The sequence below is a fragment of the Pseudorasbora parva genome, chromosome 6 (genome assembly GCF_024679245.1).
Source record: "Pseudorasbora parva isolate DD20220531a chromosome 6, ASM2467924v1, whole genome shotgun sequence".
In the NCBI taxonomy this organism is placed as follows: domain Eukaryota; kingdom Metazoa; phylum Chordata; class Actinopteri; order Cypriniformes; family Gobionidae; genus Pseudorasbora; species Pseudorasbora parva.
Window position 1 is genome coordinate 38,537,483 of NC_090177.1, and position 20,870 is coordinate 38,558,352.

Sequence of the window (20,870 nt, forward strand, 5' to 3'; positions counted from 1 at the left end):
CTGCCGAAGAATATTAGGAATATCAACCAGGCGGAGAAGCGCAGCATGAGGCACCGAGTAGGCAAGGCTGGCGGCGCTCAGATGGCACGTGAAGCAGGGCAGCAAAGGAGATCTGTGGGCAGCGTTAGAGAGCGAGACCAGGGCCAGATGCAGAGGGAATCCACCTAAAGAAAACAGAAGCGTAGCAGGAAAAAAACAAAACTAAAAGAGGAAGATCCAAAGGCAAACAGTCCTTAAAGCTTGGTCTCACAAAGACAGGACAGAAATCCAGAATCAGAGAACACCAGACTACCAGACAACCAGACTAGAGGAGTGCTTGCACAGCCACACCAAACTGGCACAAGACAACACACAAGAGGGACTTAAATAGGAGATCTAATAGGTACAGCACAGGTGGAAAGAGTGAAACAATGACGAGGTAATGAGTGGAATAACAAGGGGGTGGGGCCAGACACCACAGTGACAGCAAAGCACAAGGTGACTAAAAGCAAGCCCAAGTGCTCCAAAACACAAACACATGACAGAGACAGGACATGAACGGACAGATCAGCCCAGGGTCATGACAGTACCCCTCCCCCTAGGAGCGCCCCCAGGCCCCAGGGAGAGGCCCACCACGCTTCCAGTAGAAGTCCCCGACCAATGACCGGTCCAGAATATCCCGAGCCGGAATCCAACTCCTCTCCTCCGGGCCGTATCCCTCCCAGTCCAAAAGATATTGAAAACCCCGACGTCTGACATCCAGCAATCTTCTGACAGTGAAGACTGGGGAACCATCCACTAGACGAGGGGAGGGAGGGGTAGAAACAGATGGGTTAAGGCGAGAACGAAACACAGGTTTAACCCGAGAAACATGAAAGACTGGGTGTACCCGACCAAGTGTAGGAGGTAACTTGAGCCTAACTGCCACCGGACTCAACACTTTAGTGATCTGGTATGGCCCAATGAACCTGGGGGCTAACTTGCGAGAGGCCACCCGGAGAGGTAGGTCCTTGGTAGACAGCCATACCTTCTGACCACACACATAGCGGGGAGCAGGAGTCCGGTGATGGTCAGCCGTTCCCTTTATTCGTCTGGAAGCCCGGGCCAAGGCCTCCTCAGCCTTCCTCCTGGTGCGGCGACGCCGCCGGATGAAGGCTAAGGCAGACGGAACAGCAGCATCGGGCTCCTGTGAAGGAAACAAAGGGGGTTGAAAGCCAATGGAACATTGGAATGGGGACATACCTGTGGCTGCCACCGGCAAGGAATTGTGGGCGTACTCGATCCAGGATAACTGTTGACTCCAAGAGCTCGGATTCGGGGATGTCAGGCAGCGGAGCGCTTGTTCCAGATCCTGGTTTGCCCGCTCGGACTGCCCATTGGTCTGCGGATGAAAACCTGACGACAGACTCGTAGAGGCCCCGATCTGCCGACAGAACTCCTTCCAGAACCGGGAGACAAACTGTGGCCCCCTATCGGAAACCACGTCTACAGGAAGACCGTGAATCCGGAAGACGTGATCAACCACCACTTGAGCAGTCTCCCTGGCTGAGGGCAATTTGGGAAGGGGAATGAAGTGGGCTGCTTTGGAAAAGCGATCCACCACTGTCAAAACTACAGTGTTACCCTTAGATGGGGGAAGACCAGTGATAAAGTCAAGGGCTATGTGTGACCAGGGGCGGGAGGGGATGGGTAGGGGGTGAAGCAGACCAACGGGTGGCTGGTTAGAACTCTTGTTCTGGGCGCAAACCGAGCAGGCCAACATGAACTGCCTGACATCCTGGGACATGGAAGGCCACCAGAATCGCTGGCGGATGGCGGCCAGCGATCTCCGGACTCCTGGATGACAGACTAACTTGGACGAATGTCCCCACTGGAGGACTTTAGGGCGCAACGCAGCCGGCACAAATAGCCTACCATCCGGGAACCCCCTCGGCACCTCTCTCTCTCGTATGGCCTCCTCCACACGCTTCTCGACACCCCAGGAAAGGGACCCCACCACCATCTCCTTAGGAACAATGGTATCAGCCGGTGCACCTCCCCCAGGGACCCCAAAAAGACGAGAGAGGGCATCTGGCTTGATATTCTTAGAGCCTGGCCGATACGAGAGAGTGAAGTTGAATCGGCCAAAGAAGAGTGCCCAGCGGGCCTGGCGAGAGCTCAACCTCTTGGCCGAGCGGACATACTCCAAGTTCTTATGGTCCGTCCAAACCAAGAAGGGCTGCGTCGACCCCTCCAACCAGTGACGCCACTCGCCCAGAGCCAGCCTGACCGCCAACAGCTCCCGATTCCCTATGTCATAATTCCGTTCAGCTGGGCTCAGGCGATGAGAAAAGTAGGCACAGGGATGTACCTTCCCATCTCTAGGGGACCGCTGAGACAGGACCGCGCCTACCCCAACCTCAGAGGCATCTACCTCCACAATGAACTGCCGTTCAGGGTCTGGAAAAGAAAGAACAGGAGCCGAGATGAACCGGGACTTGAGAACGTCAAAGGCCCCCTGGGCTTTCGAATTCCATCTAAACGGTACCTTGGTGGAGGTGAGAGTCGTCAAGGGTGGAGCAACCTGACTAAAGTTCCGGATGAAACGCCGATAGAAGTTGGCGAATCCCAGAAACCGCTGCAGAGCCTTGTGTGAGTCTGGAGTTGGCCACTCGGCTACGGCCCTTACCTTAGCGGGATCGGCTTAGATGCCATCCGCCGAAATGATGTAGCCCAGGAACGAAACTGACTCTGCATGGAAAACACACTTCTCCGCCTTCACGTACAACTGGTTCTCCAACAGCCGTTGTAGCACCTGACGAACATGCTGGGTGTGTACCTGAATAGAAGGAGAAAATATTAGAATGTCATCAAGGTACACAAAGACAAATTGGTTAACCATGTCCCTCAGCACGTCGTTGACCAGGGCCTGGAAGACAGCTGGGGCATTGGTCAGGCCAAAAGGGAAGACCCGATATTCAAAGTGTCCCGAGGGGGTGATGAACGCTGTCTTCCACTCATCCCCCTCTCGGATCCGGACCAGATGATAAGCATTACGGAGGTCCAGCTTACTGAAGACCCTGGCTCCCTGCAGTAGTTCAAAGGCAGATGACATTAAAGGCAGGGGATACCTATTCTTAACAGTGATGTCATTCAAACCTCTGTAATCAATACAAGGACGCAGGGAGCCATCCTTCTTCTTGACGACGAAGAACCCCGCACCAGCCGGGGACGAGGAGGGACGGATGAGACCGGCATTAAGAGATTCACGAATATACTTGTCCATAGCCTCTCTTTCTGGACCAGACAGGGAATAAAGGTGACCCTTGGGCGGAGAAGTGCCTGGGAGGAGCTCGATGGCACAATCATAAGGCCGGTGAGGAGGCAAGGACATGGCTCGGGACTTGCTGAAGGCCTGCCGAAGATCATGGTATCCCACCGGGACCCCAGACAAATCAGCCGCCTCCATCTGCAAAACAGGAAACACAGAGCCAGGAGAAGAGGCAGCACCCATAAAAGACGCAAGACAAGACTGGTTCCATGACAAAACAGAATTTCTGGCCCAATCCACGTGAGGTCTGTGCTGTACCAGCCATGGGTGCCCCAGAACAACTGGAGAACTCAGGGAATGCAGGAGGTACAGCTCGGTGATCTCACGGTGATTGCCAGAAACCACAAGACTTACGGGGGTGTGACGTGAGTGATGGTGGTGATAGGAGAATCATCAAGGGAACGAACAGAGATGGGACTGGGGAGAGGAATCGCAGGAATACCCTACTGCTCTGCATTGTCACGGTCCAGGAAGTTTCCACCAGCCCCAGAGTCCACCAGGGCAGAGCAGGAGTGAACTGACCCTCCAAACTGGACCATAACAGGAAGGGTGCGGGACAGAGAGGGGGAAGTGAGGGAAATGCCCACCAGGATCCCCCTAGCTACTGATGGGCCCTGGCTTTTAATGGGCACTTGTTGGCAAAGTGCCCAGCTTTTCCACAATAGAGGCAAAGACCCCGGGTGAGACGGTCTTGTTTCTGCTGGGGAGTGAGACGCAGGCGCCCCAACTGCATGGGTTCAGGGTCAGCTGATATAGGTGAAGGCAAAACCGAATTGGTTTCAGTGGGAAGTTCTCCCCCCCCCCCTCCAGGGGAGGCAGCCAATCAAACGTCGGTGTCGGAGGCGAAGGCGACTCTCCACTCGGAGAGCCAAGTCAACCAGAGCGTCGAAGTCTTGTGGAAGCTCCTGGGTGGCGATTTCATCCTGGATCTCCTCATTGAGTCCAGCACGGAACATAGCTCTACACGACCCCTCGTTCCAGTCACATGAGGCTGCTAATGTCTTGAACTCGATAGCAAACTCGGTCACAGAATGGTCTCCTTGACGAAGTCGTGCCAGCTGAGCCGCCGCCTCCTCACCCCGAGCTGACCGGTCAAACAGCTTCACCATCTCCTGACGGAACTTCTCAAACGAAGAGCAAAAGGGAGCTTGAGCCTCCCACACTGACGTACCCCAGTCGCGAGCCCTTCCTGTCAGCAGTGTTAAGACATACGCAACCTTGGTCTGTTCCATGGCATAACGACGGGGCTGCAGGGCAAACACCAGTGAACATTGGGACAGGAATACAAGAATTAGGGTTACCATCATAGGGTGGCGGGTTGTTTGCATGAGGCTCTGGCTCCTGGCGGAGAGAAGAGAGGTTGCCAGTGTCTTCTGCGCTGCTAGCTGTCTCTCTGCGAAGCTCCTGGAGCTGGACATTCAGGTCAGCCAACTGGGAACCTAGAAACTCCACCTCCCGAGATGTGGTCGTTAGCTGAGAGGCATGCTGGCCTAAGACAATGTCTTGCTGAGTGACTGCTGATCGAAGAGGATCTGGGCCCGCTGAGTCCATCCTTGGCCAGTTCGTTCTGTCAGATCGGGACACGGACTCAGTCTGCAGGCTCCAAAATACAGTTTATTGAAACAACAGGAACAACCCAAATGGGCTAACAATAGTCCAGATAGATACAGCAGAACAGAGGAGTCACAAGACTTATCAAAATCTGGACAGGACCAGACAAAAAAATCCAAAAAGGCAACACAAGAGTCAATGGCAGAGCCTTCTGCCGAAGAATATTAGGACTATCAACCAGACGGAGAAGGGCAGCACGAGGCACAGAGTAGGCAGGGCTGGCGGCGCTCAGATGGCACGTGAAGCAGGGCAGCAAAGGAGATCTGTGGGCAGCGTTAGAGAGCGAGACCAGGGCCAGATGCAGAGGGAATCCACCTAAAGAAAACAGAAGCGTAGCAGGAAAAAAACAAAACTAAAAGAGGAAGATCTAAAGGCAAACAGTCCTTAAAGCTTGGTCTCACAAAGACAGGACAGAAATCCAGAATCAGAGAATACCAGACTACCAGACAACCAGACTAGAGGAGTGCTTGCACAGCCACACCAAACAACGAACTGGCACAAGACAACACACAAGAGGGACTTAAATAGGAGATCTAATAGGTACAGCACAGGTGGAAAGAGTGAAACAATGACGAGGTAATGAGTGGAATAACAAGGGGGTGGGGCCAGACACCACAGTGACAGCAAAGCACAAGGTGACTAAAAGCAAGCCCAAGTGCTCCAAAACACAAACACATGACAGAGACAGGACATGAACGGACAGATCAGCCCAGGGTCATGACAGTGAACACTCAAATCTAGCCCAGATCTGATTTTTTTCCAATGTGGCCGCAGTGTGAACAACCAAAGCGGATTTGATGCGGATATGATGCGTATTTTACGTCAATCTATGTCAACATTTGTCACAATTATGCGCCAGCGAGTTAGCCCTAGACACAACAGACACAGACAGTAACATTAAAAACTTGACTAGATATGGAGAACAGCGATGGAGCGAGTCAGTGGAGGGAAAGTGAGGTGTTAGACCTAATTAGTATATGGGGAGATACTTCAATTCAAGCTAAACTAGAAGGATCCTACCGTAACCGCTCCGTTTTTGAAAGCACACGAAATGGAAGAATGGGGATACAGAAAAACGTGGCTTCAGTGCCAAAGGAAGGTGACAAAAGGCCAAAATAACCAATTTTGCTCTATTTATTTTCGTTCCTCTCCTCTTCAGCACCTGCTCGTTAATGTTATGACTTCCATTACACAAACATGTTTAAATAAAAGCGAAAATGCTTACTTCTTCTATAACCTCCCGAACTTTAGTGCAACAGCTCACTGTGTCTGATGTCATTGATATTGTTCTTTTGCACATGCGGGTTAGTTTGAAACCTGAAACAGTTCACACTGGAATCAGATTTAGGCCACATTTTAAAAGGTAATGTGAAAAGCCAAACAAAAAATCAGATCTGAGCAAAAAATTCGAATTGAGCATTAGGACATGCGGTGTGAACGGGGCCAAAATGGCCGTTTGCACGACACCATTTTGACATTATCACCAAAAATGTGAATTTGTAGAAACATTGATGACATGCACATGTGTATAACGTGTTCAGTCTATAGGCGCATAGTATCACCACCTACTGGACTGGCATGAATAATACATTTTCATGCAGCCATGTGACCAGTAAAGAGTAAACAGAACAAAGGACCAATAGGAGGCGGGAATGCACCTAACGTTGGTTTTCCAACCGCCATAAAACCGCAAATGAAGAAGAAGAAAGGAACAAAAGACACGGAAAAAAAACATAGGACCAGAAACCAACACTAAACATGACAACGGTACATCTGCATCACTAATATCATCTACATCATCTCTCATAGTTGTGAGCGCTGTTGGTTTAAAATCATTGCAAAAGCACAGACTGTCTAAGCAAGTCAGAAAACCCAGTGACCTTCCCATAATATTGTGCAGAGACAGTGTGCATTTCAAAACAACTGAACTTTCCCATCTGAATGCCCAGTGCACAAATATGTTTGTCTTCTAACAAATGAGTTACTGTTGAGTGTTCTGTCTCTGCACAGTGTGAAGTTTGTGCATGATGATTTTGGGCTCTGTTACTATGTCTGATCCTCTAACCAGATACACCGAGCCAAAAATAACCAATACCTTCCTTTGCAAGAAACCAAACCAGCTCAATGCACTGGTCTCCGCAGATACACGGAACTTTCCATCAAAGAGAGACTCGTTAAAGATGGAGTGAACTCATGAAAGTTTAACGAGTCAGGAAAAAATCCTCTGAACCATCTGAGCTGGCACTAAACCAGGCACAGAGAAAGAGTCAAATCAAGTATAGTGGCTAAAAAGGTACCTTAAAAAGTGTTTTTTAAATCTGTGTGACTAACGGAAGAATAGCGTATACTGAGGAATGGCCTAAAATAACAAGACACCTAAAAGAGAAAGTCAATGCACTCTCACAAAAAAAAAAAAAAAAAAAGTACAAAAGCTGTCACTGAGGCAGCACCTTTTCAAAAGGTTCCGAATTGTACCTAGAGTGCATATCAGTCCCTCAAAGGTACATATTGGTTCCAAAAGTGTACATATTAGTACCTAAATGGTACATATTATAACCTTTTTACCTGACTGGCCATATCATATCATGTCATAAATATAATTATTGCAATATCTAAAGCTAAACAATGGGTGACAGTGGTAGGGTAGATTGTAACACGTGCTTTGAAACAACCATACACTAACATATAACTAAGAACATTTTTGTGTGCATTTATGTTTATGCATTTAGTAGATTTTATCCAAAGCAATAAAACAGGACAAAAAGTATTTTGTCACAGAGCCGACACTAATCATAACGACAGATTTATTAGACTACTATAATATTTGCTCAATGACATGATTCAAAGCTAAAACAATAGTATGAGGCTTCCACGTAGGTTCCCCAGTAAAAGAACCCTGGAAGAAGGACTTCTGGCTGCAATGAGGAGGTCTGGGGATGTGAGATTCTCTAACTGATTGCTGTCCTGTAAAGAACAGCAAGATTTTGGCCATGGCTCTGGACTCTTTGACTTTGACTTGTCAACTGGTCACTGGAAGCAATGCGATATGCAGAGATTGTGATCAAGCAGACAAGAGACCCAGCTGAAATTCTTTCTTCCTTCTTTCTGCTAAACTAGTCTCACCACATTAATGTTTAAAGACACTTGACTTGCAATGTCAAAGGGATAAAACTGATGACATTATATTGCTGTAATTATTTAATTTAGTTAAATAAACAAGTACACCAAGTAAGTAAAAAGTTCACACTTTTAGTTTAGCTGGATACGTTTGATCCGAAAAAAAAGAAAAAAAAAACACATTATCTGGTCAGCTTAGCGTTCATATTAGCATTTTTAACACCAAACCTAAAGATACTGAACCTAAAAGCATAGGTATATGTTCACAACCTGATTAGTCAGCTTTTATTATGTATATTTTGAGACAGAAAAATCCAAAACAATGCAGTGTGCTGGAATAAATGCACTCGTTTTATGGGCGTAGCCTACATATGACGGACCAGCTGAGAGCTGCATTGTGATTATTGCATTGTGTTGCATTCATATTTAAGTCAAACTGGGTTTTCGAGAATATGTGGCCCTATTTCAATGTGGGATCACTAACTGTTAGAGTGAGGAGGATCTAAAATCACCTGTACCTGTATTCCACTCATTATGAGGCTGAGCCCACAGCAGACTCAGAGCCTGAGCCGGTGCAATCCCTTCAACCATTGGGCTCATTCTTCCCTCTTGATCCTCCTCAGTCTTCACTCCCCCCAGCTTTGCCTCAGTCCTCCATCCATAAGTTCTGCTGTGGGCCATCCTTCTCCAGGACCTGATCGGGTAATGGTCTCTTCCTGTTCCTCCCCCAACTCCCCCATGGTCTCTTCCTCCCCTATCTCCCCCATGGTCTCTTCCTCCCCTATCTCCCCCATGGACTCTTCCTCCCCTATCTCCCCCATTGACTCTTCCTCCCCTTTCTCCCCTGTGTACTCTTCCTCCCCTATCTCCCCCATGGACTCTTCCTCCCCTATCTCCCCCATGGTCTCTTCCTCCCCTATCTCCCCCATGGACTCTTCCTCCCCTATCTCCCCCATGGTCTCTTCCTCCCCTATCTCCCCCATGGACTCTTCCTCCCCTATCTCCCCCATGGTCTCTTCCTCCCCCATCTCCCCCACGAACTCTTCCTCCCCTATCTCCCCCATTGACTCTTCCTCCCCTTTCTCCCCTGTGTACTCTTCCTCCCCTATCTCCCCCATGTACTCTTCCTCCCCTATCTCCCCCGTGGACTCTTCCTCCCCTATCTCCCCCATGGACTCTTCCTCCCCTATCTCCCCTGTGGACTCTTCCTCCTCTATCTCGCCCATGGACTCTTCCTCCCCTAACTGCCCCATGGACTCTTCCTCCCCTATGGACTCTTCCTCCCCCTAACTCCCCCATGGGTTCTTCCTCCCCCTAACTCCCCTATGGACTTTTCCTCCCCTATCTCCCCCATTTACTCTTCCTCCTTAACTCCCCCATTGACTCTTCCTCCCCTAACTCCCCCATGGACTCTTCCTCTCCTAACTCCCAGTTGACTCTTCCTCCCCCATTGACTCTTCCTCCCCTATCGCCCCATGGACTCTGCCTCCACTAACTCCCCCATGGATTCTTCCTCCCCTATCTCCCCCATGGACTCTTCCTCCCCTAACTCCCCCATGGACTCTTCCTCCCCTAACACCCCATTGACTCTTCCTCCCCTAACTCCCCCATTGACTCTTCCTCCCCCAACACCCCCATTGACTCTTCCTCCCCTATCTCCCCCACTGACTCTTCCTCCCCCAACACCCCTATGAACTCTTCCTCCCCTAACTCCCCCATGGCCTCTCCCTCCTCCAACACCCCTATGAACTCTTCCTCCCCTAACTCCCCCTTGGACTCTTCCTCCCACGAAACCCCTATGGACTCTTCCTCCCCTAACTCCCCCATTGACTCTTCCTCAACTCAAATGATTGCAGATGCACAATTTATCTTGTTTCCCGTGGGTCATCCTTCTCCAGGAGCTGATCGGGTCTCCCTATGGTCTCTTTCTCTTCCTCCTCAACTCCCCCATGGACTCTTCCCACAGAGTTTTGGCAACCCTCTCCCCACTTTGGTGATGTTTTTTTTTTTTTTTTACAGCGCCAGGAGCCGCCTACTTGGGAGTGGTGTAAATGTAACAAAAGGTGTTTATTTCAGCTTGTACTTTGTAGTTTGTACTGTGTTAGTTATTGTTTCCTTTATCTCCACCTGTTCCATATTTTCTTCCTTCACTAAGTCTGTGAATAACATCTAATTTGTGAAAACCTGACTGCTCTAATTAGATTCTGCCTCTACTCTCTCTGCTGCAATCCATGCGCAGTTGTAGACTGTAACAATAGGGGCAGTAACAAGTCAAGGCTGCTTAACATTTTATTCCTCTTCACTTTGTCAACCTTTCTTCACATGACAACCACCCATGTGTTTTGCTCTTATAACTGTAAGTCTGTTTATGTGTGTTATAATTCATCTTTCAACTGAGTCTGCTGCCCCAGACACACCATTCATCATTCTAAAGGTCATCTATCTTCCTCCTCTCTTTCTTCTTTGCTCCATATTTTCTCTATCTTCCACACCTGCCCAATCAATACAGTTCAATAGCTTATTTTTGTCATCTCATCGCTTTCTCTATTCTTTGCCTCGCTAATAACATGGAAGACACCCAGAGCATGCCATTTGAACCTAACCATGTGCTCAGTCCAAAACCTAAGCACCATGTTATGCAATTACAGACAGAAATACTGATCTTAATGCCACTAAGATGGATTCCATGTTTCCAAATATGCCTACTTTCCCTCTACACATTATGCAAAATAAAAGTTACACACACACATCAAAAGTTAACTTCTTTTTTTACAAGGGACTCGATTCATTAGGGTTTTAAGAAACAAATTACGTTGCAAATCTATTATGCAAACCAAAGCATTCTGAATTTTTTGATCTTCATTGCATGCACTTAAAAGTCCATTGCCATTTAAAATGATGTATTGGTTATTGATTTAAAAGTCCCCATTAGCTCCCTGGCTGACCAACTTCAAGCAAATCTAACATTAGTGTTAACCTTCTTGTGAATAATTAAACTACTGGAGTTGAGTTAAACTCATGTGAATTATTCACTTGGGTGACTTAGAGGTAACATGGTGTTTCCTGACCTATATCTGTTTGAAAGATGCCAAAAAAGACACAGGATCTCACGATAAGCCCTATTTTGACTTGCGTGTGGTCTCTTAAGGGAATTTAAGTTGAATATCTGCTCTGCCACAGTCTGTGTAAGCACAGGTTATGTTTCGCCAGCCCGATTGAATTCTGGTGTGATAGGCTTCTGCAGCCATCAAGTTGTCAAGTGTTTTGATGTTATCAGAATGGAACGGAATAAGTAAATAAGGTGTCAGACAGTTTGTCAATTTTAAGGATGGTCAGGACCTAACCGAGCCTAGTCTGATGTATAGACCCGTTAACATTGTAAATGTTTCATTGATTATTTCCAATTAGTTTAAAAGAGTGTTTTAACGAAGGCACCTCAATACTGATGCAATACTGCACCCTAAAGAAGATTGTTTGGTTTTCTTGAGCTCAAAGATCCCTACATTAACACAGGTAGAAGGCATAATTACAATTTTTGTCAGTTTAGTTGAAGACACACAAGGCCTACAACAAATCTATATGCTTCATGAAATAATGTTGCAATTTTAGGTTCAATGCAAATAAATGTTGTTTGTTAATTGCAGACATTGAAATGCCTCAATAATCCAATACAGGTAAACAAAGAGATGCATTGACATCTGTCAAGCAACAAGAGAGAAAACTGTTTTTCTGTTAGGAATATACATATATTTAGTTTTGAACGAATGGCGTCATCATGTGGAGAGTTTAAAAATTACACTGTGCAGTTCACAAATGTCACGTGATTTATAACGTGCAGGGAAGGTGTTGCGGAACTTCAAACAGTTTTGTAAACCGTAGTTTCATTACTTCATCCAAAGGTGATCCAACGAGGTGAGGTTTAACTACTTAAAATAACGATGTCAAGTGTAATGAGCGAAATTAAAAGTGTTTTATATGTATCTATGTCATTGTTTAGTGGGCATTGGAGCCATAACTGTAGATATGATGATGCCCAAAAACATCTAAATAGGCAGCTCGTTAGGTGTTGAGTCACTGCCCTGACCGTTAAGTTACCCAACTTCCGTTTTTACAAGAACATCCATTTTAACGGTTTTTTAAATGGATTATATAATTTGTATCGTTAAACGTTACATTGTGTACACTGTACTACAAAGCCACGGGGTCTAACAGCGACTGTGCATTTGACCAACTGTCCTATTTTGAGTGGAAATCTATTGTCTATTAATTAAAATAGGAATCTGTTAGCGACATTAAAATAGGCTAATCTGTTAATTGGCGACTTTTCCTTTGACCTATCATTTTTTTAAACCAAACTTGGTTTAAATATGATTCTCAACCATGTTATGAACGATGTAACAGCTTGATATAGAATTTTACTTTATGCAATATGTGGTTAAAATAGCCACAATATGCTATAAAATGCACTGTATCTAATTTGCAAATTCATGTGTTCTTGGTGCAACATGTAATGAAAAAATAAGTGTAATAATGGTAGTTGACAACATTTTCATAATATCAAATATATTATAGGAATATTTATATTCACTTCTTATATCTTCTAAAATGCATGATAAACATCCAGGTGTCCTCTTCACCGGACAATGGACATGCGTGAAATCAGTGCCATGTTTTTGAACAAAAAGTCATATTTGATTAGAAACCCCATGACATTTTCCTGAGGTGTTGATTTATAACAAATCATTTGAAAAGTAGTCAGATTTAAATAATTACAAAGCAAGGTTATTTTCGTAAACGAAAACTGAAACTAAGACTAAAACTATAGGTCAAAAAACTTTTTCGTAAACTGAAATAAAATAAAAAAATCTGAATAAATAAAAAACTAAAACTAAACGAAACGAACTACTCTTACTAAAAAACTAACTGAAATAAAATAATAATTAGCAAAAATAAATATTCGTTTTCCTTATTAATAAGCTCTCTTTAATGTGGTGGAAAATCTGTCTGTATATTGCGCTACTGCGCGTGAAGTGATCTGAGGAGATTAACCGCTGTCCTGTGACGGACGCGTGCAGACAGATAGAGAATTAGTCAAAAATATAAAATATAATTTTTTAATATCAAAATATTATTTATTTCAGTTTTAATCTCCAGATCGTTGTTTGTATAGGTCATAGTTTGACTCAAGCTTTTTTGCTCAAAGGTGAAGACCCAACTTTATGCATGTTTTTAAGACCGTCCTGGGTATAAACAATAATGCTCTTTTATTAAGTTATTTCACTTAAGGATGTTTAGTAAGATTAAACTCTAATCTGTGCAAACATTAAACTTTGCTGAAATTACTAAACCTTGATTTGGTCTCTACACTTCATTATGGATCTGCTAAACTATAATTATTAAAACTAAAACTGAAACTAAATAAATAAAAACTAAAAGAAATGTATTTGCAAAATAAAAACTAAACTAAAACTAGCAAAACCATTTGTAAAACTAACTAAAACTAAACTGAAATTTGTAGCAAAATTGAAAACGATACTAAAATAAAAACTATTTTCAAAACGCAAAACTATAATAACAAAGAAGAGTGCTAAATTTGACCATTCAGTTCTTTTCACCACAACCATTGATTATCTTAATTTTTTACCAAAGTCACATGCAGTGTCAACTAAGACTTTAGGATGAAATAAGAAAATAAAGACAAAGTCAAGGTAAAAATCACTGGAAAGTGTAGGTTTGTCAAATCAAGCAAATACGTGATTGTGGAACTAGAACTCTTACTATTTAATTTTGTGTATTTTGGGATAGATCAAATGGCATCAAATATATGAAAATATAGTGTGTGTGTGTGTGTGTTTTGGTTCTAACAGTATTATATTGTTTGATTATATAGGCATCGTGAATGCAGAAGACAAACATGTCCAAGTCTACTCCCCGTTACTCTCAGCGGCTGTTCTTGGATCAGAAGTGTGCCAACTGTCTGTTATTGACGTACGTCAAGCGGAGCCTCAGCCTGAATGAAGGATGGAGGAAACATCAGCCGAAACAACTCAAGAGGATGAAGGGAGGAAGCAAGGCCAAGCAGGCATCCAGTGACCCCTCCACCCTGTCGAGTGACTTATCCGCAGAGAGGCTCCTGAAGATCAACAAGTGCCCTGAATGCACAGCATCAGCGTCTGATTTACTGTGTGAGAGAGGACTAAGCAAGACCAAGAGGCGCTCTCTCTTCGGAGGCTTTCGCAGCCTCTTCTCTAAGAAGAAGCATGACCTGAAAGTGAATGGAGTAGGAGGTTTCGAAAGACACTGTGGAAAGTCTAAAACGCAGCAATGGGAGTTTACTTGTTCTGTAAGCTCACACAATCTCTCTGAGGAGGAGAGCGAATCATCACAAACAGACTCCACTCCAGTTCCTGGTAGTGCGGGAGGGCTCTCAGACGGTGAGTCTTGTCTGTAGGGGTGTGCGATATTAACTAAAAACCTTGATGTTTTAGGCATTTTATTAATAGTGTTTTCATGCTGGTACCTTGGCTGATTTAGGCCTGTCATGGACAGCTGACTCCGGAAGCTTCTCGTATTCTTCAAATTCTCTGTGGTGGTTAGTTTGCGGCAGTGACAAAAATTAGCATTTGCATTAGGAAGCAATATATGCCACCTTAAAGGGTTAGTTCACCCAAAAATGAAAATGATGTCATTAATTACCTACCCTAATGTCGTTGGACACCCGTAAGACCTCCGTTCATCTTCAGAACACAAATGAAGATATTTTTGTTGAAATCCGACGGCTCAGAAAGGCCTTTATTGACACCAATTTCATTTCCTCTCTCAAGACCAATAAAAGACACTAAAGACGTCGATACAATCTTATGAAGCCACAAGAATAGCTTGTATGCGTAAAAAAAAACAACTACTTAAATGCTTTATACTTAAAAAATAAAATACTTAAAAACTTAAATGTTTTAAGTTTAAATGCCTGTTGGTCCATACACTAAAAAAACACTTTTGTGAATGATTTCTTGTTTTTCCTTCCTCTCTATGTAGTGAGTGTGGACTCCAGTACATACTTTGAGAAGGTGTCCGAGGAATTGGAGGGGATTGTGAAGGAGATTCAGTTTAGTCCGGAAGAAGATTCTTCTCCACTGCCCTCTGCGGCTTGTTTAGGAGATTGCAGCTCTGCAGGTGACCCTCTCAATAAAACATGACTAGCAGGAGATTCAGTCAATTTATGTTTTAGAGGAGAATCAATTCCACAGAATACTCTTGTTGATCTGGCCCTGGGAGATTTCATTTATTTATTGATTCAAATCTTGTTTTGTTGTTTTAATATTACACATTTTAAATGTACACACTTGTCTCCTCAGGTGATGACACTACAAAGAGGATTATCAGCTTGCTGAAACAACATGGGGATGTTATTGATCAAAAAGTTAGCATTTAATTTAAAGAATTATTACTGAATAAGTGACAATTAGGTCAATTTATCTTTTGACATAATGTTATCCACTCTATAAAGAAGTTATTTTAAGGTAATAATCAAATAATAATTGTCACATTTTATTATACTACTGCAAAAAATGCTTTTCTTACTTAGTATGTTTGTATGGTTTCCATACAAATATAATCTAACAGTTCTTAAATCCAAAAGCATTTACTGTGGAATGGCTTAAAGGGGGGGTGAAACACTCAGTTTCAGTCAATCTCATGTCAATCTTGAGTACCTATAGAGTAGTATTGCATCCTTCATATCTCCGAAAAGTCTTTAGTTTTATTATATTTATAAAAGAAATAAGGGCTGTACCGAGTCTTTCCGGAAAAAAACGAGCGCCTGGAGGCGTATCGTGTGGGCGGAGCTAAAGAATGACAATCGCGAACAAAGCGGTGACGTCCTCAAGCGTGGAGAAACCCATCGCTATCTCAGCTAATACAGATAATGATCCAGAATCAAATCTGAGGCTGAAATAAATTGAACAGGAGAAACAGCAACATCAGGACGTCCGTCTCTGTGGTATGTACTGTATTTAGTGGCCTGTCAACGTTTGTGTGTCTCTACTCGCATTTTATGAGGATATGATTCGGTTTATGGACTGTATGCGACTAAACCTTAGCAGTAGCAAGCAAAACGGTTTTGCACGTCAGACTAGTGTAACGTTATACATAGAACAGCAATGGAGTAACCGTTAGCGCATTTGAATGACGAAACGCGATCGTGTCGTTTACTGATGTTTACTCACACGACGATAGCCAGCAGCACAGACATTTGAAGCAGTTTTACTCACCGGCTGCTTCCAAAGCAGGACCGAACCTTTATCGCTGGGACCACTCCATCAAAAACACACTTCTTTGGTATAATTTGATGAAGTCCTGTGACAGCAGTGACCGTGGAGATCCACTTTGCGATGCGACTGAATCGATGTTGTGTAGCTTCTCATCATTTCTGCGTTCAAATCGGTTCAAATGCAGCGCTGCCTTCCCGGAATGCTGTGCTGAAGCGTTAAAGTCGTTTAATGTCAAAGTGGAGGAATGAAGTGGAGCGCGGCGCGGACTATAACCGACATTAGTGTTCACGGACGAGTGGATCTGCAGCTGAGAGACTGTTTACAGCGTGCATTTCCTCTCTCGCTCTAGTCACGCGCGCGCGCACCCTACCGGGAGAAGAGCCCGTACGGCCCATACAAGGAACTTCCGATCTAGTAACGTCAAGTAGACCCATACTCGAAAAAAACTCTCTGAAACTTGTGAGAAACCGGAAGGAGTATTTTTAACACAGAAATACTCCATCAAACGTCCAACATTAGTTTTTGAAACTTTGTCTATGTTTAGGATGGGAATCCAAGTCTTTAACAGTGTAAAAAGCTCAGTATGCATGAAACAGCATTTCACCCCCCCTTTAAGAAACACTATATTTCCAAAAGTATGGGGACACCCCTCCAAATCACTGTGTTCAGGAGTGCCAGTCACTTCCATGGCCACAGGTGTATAAAATCAAGCACTTGGCATGCAGACGCTTCTACAAACTTGTGAAAGAAGGGTTCGCTCTCAGGAGGTCAGTGATATCAAGCGTGGTGCTGTGATAGGTTGCCACCTGTGCTATAAGTCCATTCATGAATGTGGCCTTCAGATTAGCTCAAAATCAGTGTGTGAAGAGCTTCATGGAATGGGTTTCAATGGCCGAGCAGCTCATCTAAGCCTCACATCACCAAGTGCAATGCAAATTGTCAGATGCAGTGTAAAGCACACCACCACTGGACTCTAGAGCAGAGATGTGTTCTCTGGAGGGATGAATGGTGGTTTGGTGGAGGCGGGATTATGGTGTGGGGTTTGTTTTTCAGGGGTTGAGCTTGGCCTCTTAGTTCCAGTGAAAGGAACTCCTACTGCTTCAGCATACTAAGACATTTTGGACAATTTCATGCTACCAATTTTGTGGCTTTGGGGATGGCACCTTTCTGTTCCAACATGACTGTGCACCAGATCACAAAGCAAGGTCCATAAAGACATGGATGAGCGAGCTGGGTGTGGAGGAACTTGACTGGCCTGCACAGAGTCCTGACCTCATCCCGAAAACTTGAAATGTCTCAGAGATTTCCTGCAGAGCGAGAACTGAACGCAGTCAAATATTACTGTCACTGTCACTGATGGTGGATCTGCTGAAGAAGCTGTCGGAGAGCTAAATATTGATCCTGAAGATGTTGAAGATGATAGTTTTGAGAATATGTTTGAGATGGTGAATATGAGGGAGATGCTGAATGAACTGAAATGAGCTCTGATGAGGACAGTGATGATGATGGGATAAAACATCTGCTCAAACTGAACCCTCACAAGCTCCAAAAGGTCACAAAATATGCTTTATTTTATTCTTCTGTAACTGTTACTCTAATATCAGGAGAGATTATATTATCACGACAGGCAGAGATCCAACTATGTCAAATAAAGTTCTAGGTCGATAAAGACCTCAATATGCTTGGGTTTAATGATAAGGGTTAAATACATAAATGCCCCCAGAAAACAAGACCTAATATCTTATGACATTTAACTTGTAAAGTAAATGCATCTTGATTTAAGAAGAAACATAAAGTATGAAAAGCGTTTTTTTTTTTTTTTTTGCAGTGTACATGGGACACTGTATTCTGACTGGTCAATCATGGCATTCTGTGGTTTATTTTGTCATAATAACCAGCCGAATGCACATAATCCTTTACATAAAAGTAAGATTGCTACATTTCTGTGTAATTCTCTTTCTAGATCAGCAGGAACAAGAGTGTCCAAAACTTCCTCCAGAAACTGACGTACAGCTCCTTCCAGCAGCTGGCAGATCGCTACATAGCCCAGATCCCCAATCCTCTTCCCCAGACCACAGACGCCTCCCCTGAGCTGGTCAGACTGGCCTTCACCATGGACTTCACTGCCAAAGTGGCTGGACTGTGCAGCCACACGGTCGGTCGAATCATGGGGTTTGGTTATCAATACCTCCAGGATTCCTTCTCACAAATGTGTGCGGCACAAACACAGGTAAAAACATATCTGGCACCAAAGAGCAAAAGCAAATGTGTGTAAGTGTCTGCAGTAAAGTAGTGGACCATGTTTTTGCTCACCAAATGGAGGGGTTGGTGTATAAATGTGGTCATGCGTTTGTGTTGACCCATTTGTAGTTGTGACAGATGTTATACAGGGTTTCTGCAGGTTTTATGAAGGTACATTTAAGATATTTTTAAGACCAATTAAAGAAAAAAAATGAAAGAAACAAGTTAAAGCGAACATAACACGTCAGTATATTCTCTCAGTGTAAATGTCTAAAAAATATACATTACAAAATACAATTTCCAACAGAGCTCCATTACTTTTCTGTTCAATGGCCAAAAAATAGTTTGAGATAAGAAATCTTGTGTTCTTGTGAAAGTGATTTTATGATTAAAATAAGATCATAAAATAGGGTCATAAAAATAAACTGGTAACACTTTAGTATAGGTCACACATATTCACTATTAACTATGACTTGTGCCTCAGTAAACTCCTAATTAATGCTTATAAAGGTATTAAGGTAGTTTTTGTAGTATTTAAGTTTAGTATTGGGTAGGATTAAGGGATGTAGAATAAGGTCATGCAGAATAAGGCATTAATATGTGCTTTATAAGTTCTAATAAACAGTCAATGTCCTAGTAATATGCATGCTAATAAGCAACTAGTTAATAGTTAATAACTGAACCTTAAAGGGTTAGTTCAACAAAAATGAAATTGATGTCATTAATGACTCCCCCTAATGTCGTTCCACACCCGTAAGACCTCCGTTCATCTTCAGACACAGTTTAAGATATTTTAGATTTAGTCCGAGAGTGTATCTAAGTGTATGCATACTATACTGTCCATGTCGCGAAAGGGAATAAAAACATCATCACAGAAGTCCATATGAGACATCAGTTTTCTTGAAGCATCGAAAAATTTGGTCGAAAAATATCAAAACTACGACTTTATTCACACATTGTCCTCTCTTCCGTGTTCCTCAAATAAAGATTCAAAAGGTTATGGATCAGTGAATCGATCAATGATTTGGATCGCCAATGTCACGTAATTTCAGCAGTTTGGATCGTGAGTCAAACTGCTGAAATCACGTGACATTGGCGAGCCGAATCATTGATCGAAAAAAACCTAATTTCTTTTCGACTGAAGAAAGAAAGACATGAACATCTGTGATGAGATGGGGGTGAGTATAATATCCAGACATTTTCATTTTGAAGTGAACTAATCCTTTAAAAATGTCTTAAATTGTGAAAGGTGAAATTAAGATTTTCTTTTAGACCTGCGGAAACCTTTTTATAGAAATAAATACTACTTTTTTTTTGCCCACTGGGGAGGAAGTTTTGAGTTCTGAAATGCTAGGGTGCTCATATAAGATATCAAATTCTTACAACAAAGGTAGTAATTAAGTTCCTCATTTTGTTTCCTGTTTCTTGTAGATGGTTTCAGTTTATTGTACAGTCAGTGTGCAGTTTGGACATTGTTTGCTCATGTTTTTCATTTCCTGGTAGGTGCCTGAAGATTTGGAAGGACAGAATACCTGTGATCCAGACTGATGGCTTATTACTATGAAGTCAAAAGCGACAAACGGTGCAATAGGGTAATCTCAGGGGGGGGAAAACTGATATATGTGTAGCTGCTTTTGTGAACAAGCCAAATGTAATAATGTGTGTATACTGTATTCTTCATGCACTGAGTAGTTTTGTTACCGTCGTCCATATCAGAGTGATTTCTGAAAGATCATGTGACACTGAAGACGGGGGTAATGATGCATTTTAAGGAATAAATAACATTTTAAAAATATGTTACAATAGAAAACAGTTCTTTTAAATTGTAATGGCATTTAAATAAATGCAGCTTTTTTTTCAGAAACACTGTCTAATCTTTCCAAGCCCAAACTTTCAAATAGTAGTATGTGTTAGAAACATCCTGCAATGTGAAATTTTAGGTTAAACCATGAGAAAATTAATATCGGGGCCTTGTGCTGCGTGTAACCTCTTTTCAGAACTGATATTTACGCTGAACAGCTTTACGCTTGGGTGTAAAATGTCAGATATGGAGCAACTGTCATGTGATTTTATTTGGCTAGACCAGGTTGAGCATCTCTTCGGTAATTCGTCAGGCTTTTTAACCGAGTAGGTGGTGTCTGTAAAGGACCAGCAGATCTTCTGATAGTGGTAGATGATGACTGCATCATTGAAACCAAGCTTCGATATGCTCTCTTTCTTGTCATTGTGCTAGAATCATATTCAGTCTCTTTTAAAGAGATAATGTCTTTATAAATGGTTGCCTTGAAATAATGGCAGTATTTGTTTCTGGAAGTGAATGGAAGCAGTGGTGTACTGTATTA

General features: G+C 43.4%; 1 protein-coding gene across 1 annotated transcript; it reads left to right on the forward strand.

Annotated features, from left to right (window-relative positions):
* Positions 1-11,805: 11,805 nt before the first annotated feature.
* Positions 11,806-20,440, forward strand: LOC137079396 (apoptosis facilitator Bcl-2-like protein 14). The gene is made up of 6 exons (XM_067447356.1): positions 11,806-11,929; positions 13,908-14,451; positions 15,053-15,190; positions 15,373-15,437; positions 18,251-18,517; positions 20,032-20,440. The coding sequence occupies exons 2-6, from the start codon at positions 13,917-13,919 to the stop codon at positions 20,074-20,076; spliced, it is 1,050 nt and encodes a 349-aa protein (XP_067303457.1). The 5' UTR covers positions 11,806-11,929; positions 13,908-13,916; the 3' UTR covers positions 20,077-20,440.
* The last annotated feature ends 430 nt before the right edge of the window (positions 20,441-20,870 follow it).

Coding starts and splice junctions, on each gene's coding strand:
- LOC137079396 (XM_067447356.1), top strand. CDS start 13,917: ATGCAGAAGACAAACATGTCCAAGTCTACTCCCCGTTACTCTCAGCGG. Junction 14,452..15,052: donor TGCGGGAGGGCTCTCAGACG/GTGAGTCTTGTC, acceptor CTCTCTATGTAG/TGAGTGTGGACTCCAGTACA. Junction 15,438..18,250: donor GGGATGTTATTGATCAAAAA/GTTAGCATTTAA, acceptor TTCTCTTTCTAG/ATCAGCAGGAACAAGAGTGT.